Source organism: Polyodon spathula, chromosome 9, assembly GCF_017654505.1.
Source record: "Polyodon spathula isolate WHYD16114869_AA chromosome 9, ASM1765450v1, whole genome shotgun sequence".
NCBI lineage: Eukaryota > Metazoa > Chordata > Actinopteri > Acipenseriformes > Polyodontidae > Polyodon > Polyodon spathula.
The window spans coordinates 215,817-225,717 of NC_054542.1; the positions used below are offsets into that span (position 1 = coordinate 215,817).

At 37.4% G+C, this 9,901-nt stretch overlaps 1 protein-coding gene across 1 annotated transcript; it reads right to left on the reverse strand.

Moving 5' to 3' along the window:
* Positions 1-618: 618 nt before the first annotated feature.
* LOC121321340 (lysophosphatidic acid receptor 6-like) lies at positions 619-4,843 on the reverse strand. Its single transcript, XM_041260237.1, has one exon. It carries the CDS (start codon positions 4,149-4,151, stop codon positions 3,099-3,101), a length of 1,053 nt encoding a protein of 350 aa, XP_041116171.1. The 5' UTR covers positions 4,152-4,843; the 3' UTR covers positions 619-3,098.
* Between the last annotated feature and the right edge of the window lie 5,058 nt (positions 4,844-9,901).

Below are 9,901 nucleotides of genomic sequence, written 5' to 3' on the forward strand. Positions count from 1 at the left end.
AGAATAAATTCATCTTGTCGTCTTGTCGTCTTGACATGTCTATTTTGAGCTTTCATTACAGAATAAAATGTCTTCATCTAGACAATGTGGGGAAGCTATAAAAAAGGCCAACAAGATGCTCGGATATATTGTGAAAAGTGTTGAATTTAAATCAAGGTAAGTGACGTTAAAACTGTTCAATGCATTAGTAAGACCTCATCTTGAATATTGTGTTCAGTTCTGGTCACCTCACTACAAAAATGATATTGCTGCTGTAGAAAGAGTGCAAAGAAGAGCGACCAGAATTATTCCGGGTTTAAAAGGCATGTCATATGCAGACAGGCTAAAAGAATTGAATCTAGTCTGTCTTGAACAAAGAAGACTACAAGGCGACCTGATTCAAGCATTCAAAATTATAAAGGTATTGACAATGTCGACCCAAGGGACTTTTTCGACCTGAAAAAGAAACAAGCACCAGGGGTTACAAATGGAGATTAGACAAAGGGGCATTCAAAACAGAAAATAGGAGGCACTTTTTTTACACAGAGAGATGTGAGGGTCTGGAACCAACTCACCAGTAATGTTGTTGAAGCTGACACCTTGGGATCCTTCAAGAAGCTGCCTGATGAGATTCTGGGATCAATAAGCTACTAACAACCAAACAAGCAAAATGGGTTGAATGGCCTCCTCTCGTTTGTAAACTTTCTTATGTACACTGTTATAGCCTGGCCAATACTGTTTAAGGGCCCTAATGAATATATACCAGACTATTACAAAGGCTGGATACTCCAGATCATATATTTTGGTAATGTGTGAAAGCACACTACTGTATGTGGTCACCTGTTCACATCAGATTGGCAACTGTTTTCTAACCAAAGTATAGTCTTAGTCGTACGGAGATGTAAAAGCTGGTTTAGGATTGAAGACCTGTCACCCTGAAGGTCATACCAAGTTCACAAGAAGCTTCAACTGACTTTTTATGGAAATGTAGTTAAAAACACGGCTTCCTCTTACAATTCATCTTCCAAAAAGCACTTAAAACAGAGGAAGTGAGTCATGTCTTAGCTGTTGTTTTTTGTTTGAAAAATATTTTTAATTGTGAAGAACACCTTTGTTTTCTTTTTGTTTTTTATGTTGAAGTTGTGTAGGGCAGACTTCCGTTCCCTCAATGTGTTCATGTTGTGGACATCTTTTCCTGAATGTTGTAATTGCAGGAAAATAAAAAGTTTTGTTTTTAGAGCTTGCTAAAAAATATGACTTTTAAAGAAATTGTTCTTAAACTGTAGCCAACAATTGCATACAATCTACAAAGTGGCAAAATATTTAGCTGGTAATGTGCAAATTATTCTAAACAAATTGGTAAGAGACTTGAATCCACTTTGGAGTCCTTTACAATGACCACCCGTAGTTGTTTCTTAGTTTTTGGAATTATAAAAATGGGTCTCAGAGCCCTTTTTTTTAAGAAGAGAAAGCATACTTTTTTGGCAACTTTTTGCCCAGCAGTTTAGCAATAATTATAATTCCTAATTGTAAATTAACACTACGGTTTACTTAAATACTGCACAATGAGTCGTGTTAACAGTTTAGTTTTACTAGAGGCTTTCAAAAGTGTTACCGGAAACAGAAACCTTATCAGTGAACATTGGAATTTGTGACCGAGCTGTGCAATGCTTTGTGCTTTACTCTGCAGCTGCAGCCATACGTACATAAATGTTGGCATTGATTTTGGTTTTGTTTTCTGCAAATTTGGTTTGCTCCTGATTTCTAATTGGATCAGCCTCTTTTGATGCATGTGGTTTCCCAACAGAACCTGTTATGCATTATTTTTAGATTGACATCACGTTTATTTTAAACGTTCCTTTTGATATTCTCTCAAAAAGGTAAAATAGTTAACTTTAAACAAAAAGTAGTTACCAAGCTTTATTTAATTAACAATACAACAGTACCTTAATTTAACCCTAAACTACCATAAGAGGTTTTCTTTAAATATGTATTGCTATTAGATTATTTGTTAAAGGGATTTGCTGCATGTTGATACCAACACTCCATAAACTTTGTTGGGTTTAGGTAATATTATACCATGTTACCTAGAGTTGGGTGTTGCTAGTAAAACGAGTCCTGGTTATGAAATGGCTAACACAAATATAGTTTTCTGCTGTTTTTGGTCCCAGAGTTGTGTAAAAGCAAAGAAGTTATATCATCAATCACTTTGCTTTTAAGAATAGAATAAAGGCACTGTTATACTGTATGCTAAATGCAAACTGGCATTGAGAAAAGGAGCTAACCATTTTCAGTTGTCCCCTTTTTTAAAATGTTCTTTTCCCATACAAACGTTTCACTGCGAGAGTGTGTGTGTGTCAAAGTAGCACAGTTCTTTAAACGTGAACAAACTGAATTGCAAAGCAAGGCCACAAAGTATGTGAACAAATAGATCATTTAGAGTAGATTCATTATACTACTTTCATTTGCAAAGACACAGCTTTAAGTCAGTAGAAACCACCAAGACACATGGCACTATGGTGCCTAGTTTATAGATGCATATACACACACATTTTATACACACAGTGTATATATACATAGTATGGGTAATTCAAAGGTTCAGCAGTAATCCCTGGTTCACATTCTAATTTCACTGATAGCAGAAATAGATAAATACTGCAATAATACTTGTTTTACATGGAGGGGACAAGGCAAGTCATTTGTTTTTTGTGTTGGTCACTGAAGCATCATTTTGGAACTACTTTAGCACACCATTTTTTTCACACCACTACGCAATGGCTACATACCTGCCTTTTCAGATTTGAAACAAATCTTTTGAACACTTAACAGGACAATCCTTTTTTAGTTTCATTTATATTTGAATCCTGGTTTGATTCTCCATCGGTTGCAGCCTTTTAAAAAAAGTTCTCACGTATTCCTCAGCTCATAAAGCTTTTCATGACAAAGTTAGTTAAATACATTATGCTCCAAAGTAATTCCAAGTTGCTGATTTCAAGTTCCTTTCAGTTTCCAAAAGTGATAGATGAAGTTTTTGCATAATTTCCTTTCAAACAGTGATGTTGTACAAACCACACTGAGGGGAAAGTTGAGAATTAAAGTGTCTGCTGTAAAGTCAGCACTTACACTGTGGATTCTGTCTGAAACATTTTGGCTTTAATGGTGCGCAGGCTTTGCTGTATGGAGCTTTCTTCAGAGAACTTAGTATCGCAAATCTTGCTTGTGGATTTCCTTTTTATGGAGTTTTGGATGGTCTCAGAAGTGAAGTAGTACACAATAGGGTCAAAGCAGCAGTTGGAAACCGCGATGCACAGTGTCACTGGGTACATTGTCCGGATGACGGCCACCAACGTGCATCCCTTCAGAGCCTGAGTCCGGACGAGGGCGTAGAACACCAGGTTGATGTTGTAGGGCACGAAGCAGAAGCAAAATATAAAGAGGTGAACCATAATCATGCGCAGGATCTTGGTTTTGTTCAGCTTTCCTCGGTTCAGGGTTCTGGGCCTGCGGAGGGTCTGCAGGACCATGGCGGAACAGGAGACGTTGAGGATCAGGGGGATGAGGAACCCCACAGTCTCAATAAAGATGACCACCTTGGACAGGTAGTCCTTCCATTCACTACTTGAGAAGTTCTCAAAACAGGAGTATTTGTTCTCGCCTTTATTGTGCTTACTTGTGGAATTGAGAAGAAAGCCAGTAGGCAAACTTCCTGCGAGCACCAGCGCCCAAATGGCACAGCAGATGATTTTGGCATTACGCTTGGTACGCAGAGTCCGGGACCTGAACGGGTGCACGATGGCCAAGAAGCGGTCCACACTGATGCAGGTGAGGAAGAGCATGCTCCCGTACATGTTAGTGTAAAAAAGGGAGACGGAGATCTTGCAGAGCATATCCCCAAAGGGCCAGTTGCGGGTAACAAAGTAGAAGATCCGTAAAGGCAGCGTGAAGACGAAGATCAGATCGGAGAATACCAGGTTCATCATGTAAGTGGTGGTCTCGTTACGTAGCTTCAGCGAGCACAAAAAGATGTACAAGGCCACCACATTGGAGATCAGTCCCAAAACAAAGACCATGCTGTATACACTGCCGTAAAGGGTGTACTTAAAGCTATCATCGATGTTACAGTTGGTGGTGTTGTTTGACATGGTAAACGGCTTGTGTTTACTTTTGTGCATTCAGTTCTTAATAGATATTCCCCAGCCAGTTTGAATTAAATTTGTAAATGGGGAACAAAAAACTGTGTGTTGAAATGCAGCTTCCTTTGGTTGATGACTTCAGTTTTAGTTGCAAGAAACAGTGGCTCCATTTATTGCGGCGATGGCATTGTTTTCTCAGTTCAGTAAGCACTTCTCCTAAAGTCTGAAAAGGTACAGCATGTTTAGGCTCTTACTCCTGTCCCCCTGCCCAGATCAGTCCTAAGGTAAACTCTGAGCTATGTATCTCTCTTCATTTATGTCTAAGAGGAATGTTTGTAAAGACCAAACCTTGTATGAGAAGAAAAGAAAATTGTCCCCCGAACGCAGATCTTGAAAGCAAAACAAGTGTAGCTGTATGTTCCCTTTTGTCGCTGTTGTGATTTAAGTTGCTGGCAGTCCCAGATCTGCACTGTGCTTCTTGTCAGCCAGTTGAACAATCTCTTATTTCCACTGAGCAGTGTTGGGCCAGCTTGAAAGGCAGTTCAGCATAAAGGCAAACAGGCAGGTCTCAATCAGTCCAACCACCTGTGTGTGTGTGTGTGTGTGTGTGTGTGCGCTTGCTTTTTAAGAGCTTTCTCAGTACTGCAGTAACTTCAGACGTTTTCCTCCCCAGATGGTGGTGGCATTGAGGTGTTCACCCTTTCGAGTCCAAATAACTTGTAACTAGTGTTGTGATCTTACAGGAAAGCAGAGCAGGAAATGGCTCAGCCCACTTTTTTTTTTTTTTTTTTTTTTTTTTTTTCCCTGTATGTGATAACGTGCTTACTGTGAAATAAAACCCAGAGGGCTTACAAGTACTGTTAGTTAAGCAGCAAGTTGTTGTGCAGGCAAGCCCTATTTAACTCTTTGTTTACTTAAACAGCCTCTTCCAGTCACAGGTGAGTGTTTTTTGTCACCCTCCCCCAGTTGTTTAAATGTGTGCGGGCTGAGAGGAGACACGCTATTGTAGGGGCTCATTTGGTAAAACATTTCTAAACATTTAATTATGGAGATTTAAAATCACAGTTAATGGGGTCTCCAAAGCTACTTGTATTGTCAAATGAAGAGTCATGAATGTTTCCAAAATTAGCTGGGTAAAGCAGTGGTCTCGTGTTGTTTGTTTTAGATTTTTTTTCAACTACGTTTTGGATTTACCTCCCTAACTTCAAATCTTATTTTAATTGTGGAGTGGTTCTTAAGTACTGTACATTTTATAATTTCTCACACTGTAGTTAAACAAGCATCAGTGCTTTTTTAAAAGAGTATTGAATACTGGAAGTCTTTTTTAAATATCTTGATAAAGTAGACAGTCGGTGTGTAAATTGCATGTTACTATGTTCTTTCAGTAAAAAGTAATAAAGGGTAATGTTACTGCAAACAACCAAACGACTACAGGAAGCCAGCAAATTGTGCAGGATAAAGGAGGAACATGTATTTCAGACAAAACTGAGGTGTGAGACTGCAATGTGTGTTGTGGGCTGGAAGTTTTAAATCCCAGTCGTTTTCTGGGTAGAGTTGCTCCATATGGGGGGTGGGGTCTGATAGGTGTGATGGTCTTATACACTCAATAAACCAAGCTTTACAAAACATATGTAGTATACCATGTAGGCCTACAAAGTAGTACATGCAATTACAGCCAGCTAACTAGGTGTTCTGTATAAAACAAGTTACTGCAAATATACTTGATTGTCTAGATGATAATAGAATGTATGATTTTGGCCCTTCTACATTTGATATAACTTCAACATGTTTTTATACACGTCCATGATTTACTAGATATGGTTCTTTTTTCATGGGATATGTAGAAATTCCACAACTGTATTTTACTGTCTGCTAGAAGAAAAGATAATAACTGAGAATAGCTGAATTGACTGTTGTAAGAAATACAGTAGAAAAGCGACTAAGAACTACTACTAAAAAATACAATAATGTTTCATTTTACGGTTTCAGCTATTTAAATCATAACTTTCATGGTGGTGTATGAACATGTAAACATTTAATGCCGTAAAGTTAACAGAAGCACGTGACTAACGAAGTAGAAACGCTAAAAGAAAATGAAACTGAAATCCGGAGCATCGCGACGATTGTTATGTTTTGGTTATTGTTTTTATTAAAAAAAATAATAATAATAAAGACATGTTCTGGTTTTAAACGTCGTTGTATGCAGCAGTAACTTAAAATCTATTCTGAAATGATGTTTTTCTTCTTTCCCGATCTCTGCGGTGTAAGTACCTGCCCATATTTAGACTCTGCTCTCTCTGCATCATTTATTTATAGCCATGTATTTTATCTATATTTATTTATTTATTTATTTTTTTTAAATAAGATTGTCTCAGTAATGAGGGGGGGGCGACGACAATCTGGTCTCAACAGCTTGGGGGCTAGAGTAGGGGTTTTACAAGAAGCATGGTTAAATGTGCCCACAGGGCCTTGTCGTTATAGGGAACAAAGGCCTTTTCATACACCTTGTCCTGTTAACTTTTCCTTGTCGCATGCAAACACATTTTTGTACATTCAGGGATTGCAAAGATTTCAAATACACTAGATCAGTGGTCCTCAAAATAATTTTGGCACTGGCATAAATTGATCTTACTTGCCTGTTTGCGGGCACACTTACTATTGCATAGGTTCTTATCTTACACACTGCCTTCTCGTGACTATATATATATATATATATATATATATATATATATATATATATATATATATATATATATATATATATATATATATATATATATATACACCATTACATCATGTAAGAATATATTTGAATATAAACAATAACAAGTAGTTGTCATGCCGTCAAACACCTATAAATACCTCCAATGTTTCGATTCAAACACAGGCTGTCTTGAGAAAGATAAGTACAACATATCGAAACGTTGGGCAGCTGGCTCTTTGATAATATATATATATATATATATTTCTTTAAGAGTTTTAGTGGGGTTGTTCTTGGCTCACTCTATAAGGCCAAGTCTCGGGTAGTAATTGTGCGTGCTGTGCTTATTTTTTTAAATAATTTACATAAAATACGCAATGCAAATATTTTTTAAATACACAGATAACCGTGAATAAACTAAAATAAAAAAAAATTGTAGATAGCGTCTCGCTTTGTTTCAATTAGGAAATTTATCAACACTACTCTGTTTTAAAGATCGCTCATCTCCAGTACAGTTATTCAGAGAAAGTGGATTCGTAACTAAATATACTACGGTGTTTCCCTTGTCTGGTGTAATAAAAAAAATACAGAGATAGAAAATTAAATTCTAAATACTGAAATGTATTGTTTTTCTCAATAACAGACGGCGAAATTCAGTGCTTACCTGACATATTAACACCCTGCCTCTGCTCACAAATGATTGGACAGCTGTCAGATCTTTCACTTTCCCATTGGCTACTCACTCGCCTTCAATTTTCATGCAGAAGGCCTCTGCTTGCTTATGATTGGACAGCTGCGTAAAACTTGGCAGATATTTGACTCTCCTACTGGTTAAACTTAGTCGGTACTTGCACCTGAAACAGACACAATTTATGTCCCACCCAGCTAACTTATGATTGGGCTACCGCAGAGACAATGCAGATATTCAATTGGTTGATGACCAAAAAAACAACAAAAAAACATTGCGTACGTACAAGCACAGCATAAGCGAGCAGCACTATCAACAGACTGCTGTGGCGCTTTTGTTGGAAAACGTGTTTAAAGCTTTCTTTATTTTCCCACACTACGACCTGCCAGAAATATGTTCACGACCCATAATTTAAAAACAGCTGCCACGGGCACGATGGCCTGGCTTCGACGGCACGAATTTGCCCGCAGGCCCGACATTGATGACCACTGCACTAGATAAACTGCTGTACTTGTACAGGTCACATGACCTGATTTTACAGCGTGTGTGTGATCTACAACACATTAACTAATTGGGTACCAAGAAGTAGTTTTTTTTTTTTTAATCTATTTTATTTTTTATTTTTTATTAAAATATGAATTAAATAGGTGACCTTTGTTTTACACAATAGTAGGGATGATAATTTTAAACCTATAAACTCTAAAGAAGTGGTAAAAGTTTAATAATATGCTAGACGTATAACCGGTCACATGGTAAATCTCACCAACAACATTTTTTTTTTTTTATGCATTCATTTCAGTAGTACCGCGTATGAGACTACTGTAGTGCCACAGTAAGGGCGGATATTATAAAAACGAAGGGGTTTGGCAGTTGCCTCCAAGTAGCTTTTCTAATTGGTGCAACAGAAAGATTGACAATGGGGTGGGTTTCATTCTCGGTCGATCTGGCGCTTCATTGGTGCACTGTGTATGTTTATGCCTGTAGTAGGCGTGGTATGGTAATGGCAGATGTTTTTTCTGAGTTTGTTCTATATTTAAAATGACATCTTTAAACAAAGGAAGCCATGTTTGAAAGTATTTTGAGGAACTGGACGAGAAAACCGTCGTATGTAAATAATTATGCCAAACAAAATTGCCGTACCACAAAAACACAAGTTCAGTGCTTCACAGTTTGAAATGAAAAAACATTCAGAGTTATTGTGGATGGAGCAACTGATGGCAATAAAAAGCAAACATCCATGACAACATTTGTTATAGAGTTGACTGAACATTGAACATTATCCCCTATGAAGGTGGTTACCAAACTTTTTTTGCCGCGCCTCCCTTCAGATATATTATTTTTGCCACGCCCCCTTCCCCACTAGTAAACAGTACAATATTAAAATAAATATGATTTTTCTAAAATAACATTGTGATGTCGCGTGTAAAATGATAGCAGGCGCCACACAGGCAGTATCTTGGTGTTCGAATTCAGCATTTATTAGCACAGGACAAATAAACAATTAAGGACCACAGCAAAACAAAATCTCTCTGTGCTAAATTCCAGTCTCCCTCTCACTCTCACTGAGACAGCCTCTCTGTCACTCACTCACTCTCTTCACAGTAAACCGCGCCCTCCACCCACCTTCACCAATCCCAGGCATGGCATTTGGACAGTGTTATAAGATATATTTTGAAGAGGGATACTCTTTATTAAAATCGCTATTTGTTAACAGCAATACATAGTCACTTATTCTCGTTCTTCATTCCACATTTAAACGAGAAAGGACGTGGAGGATTTAAAAGCCTATTTAATTGTTTTGCAGCCAAACCCTGTAAATTAAACTGATTGTACTATTGTTATTAGTAGATTTGTTATTACAGTATACCTTTTATTTATATCACGGTCTGGTTTTACTAGTAGTAACACCCTTGGTGCTTAATTGAAACACTTTTAATTCATCCAAGTCCTTAATTTCGCATTTAATAAAAGCAGAATAAAGAACGCGAAAATGAGGGTGCAACATTTTAACAACTGACTAGTCTATTAATGTTAATGCAATTACGAATAGTAATTGTAATATTTGTCCAGCATTTTTTTTTTTTTTTAATAACGTTATATTTATTGCATAATTTTTTTTTTTTTTTTTCTGCACGGAACAAAACCCATAAATTAAACTAGAACTTTAGCCAAGAACTCCACCCACCCTATTTATAAACTGCAGGTTTATCTAAATGTATTATTATTTTGCGAACAAAATGTAAAACGCGCCGCTGCACTTTGTAGGAACAATTGCCATGATTAGCACCACAACTTTCAAATATCAAGGAGAGCTGGGCTGGACCATAGAATTACTGAGCTACGATAGGTCTGAAACAACACTAACTATGTGGACGGGGATTAGTCAGATTTCACAGGGGG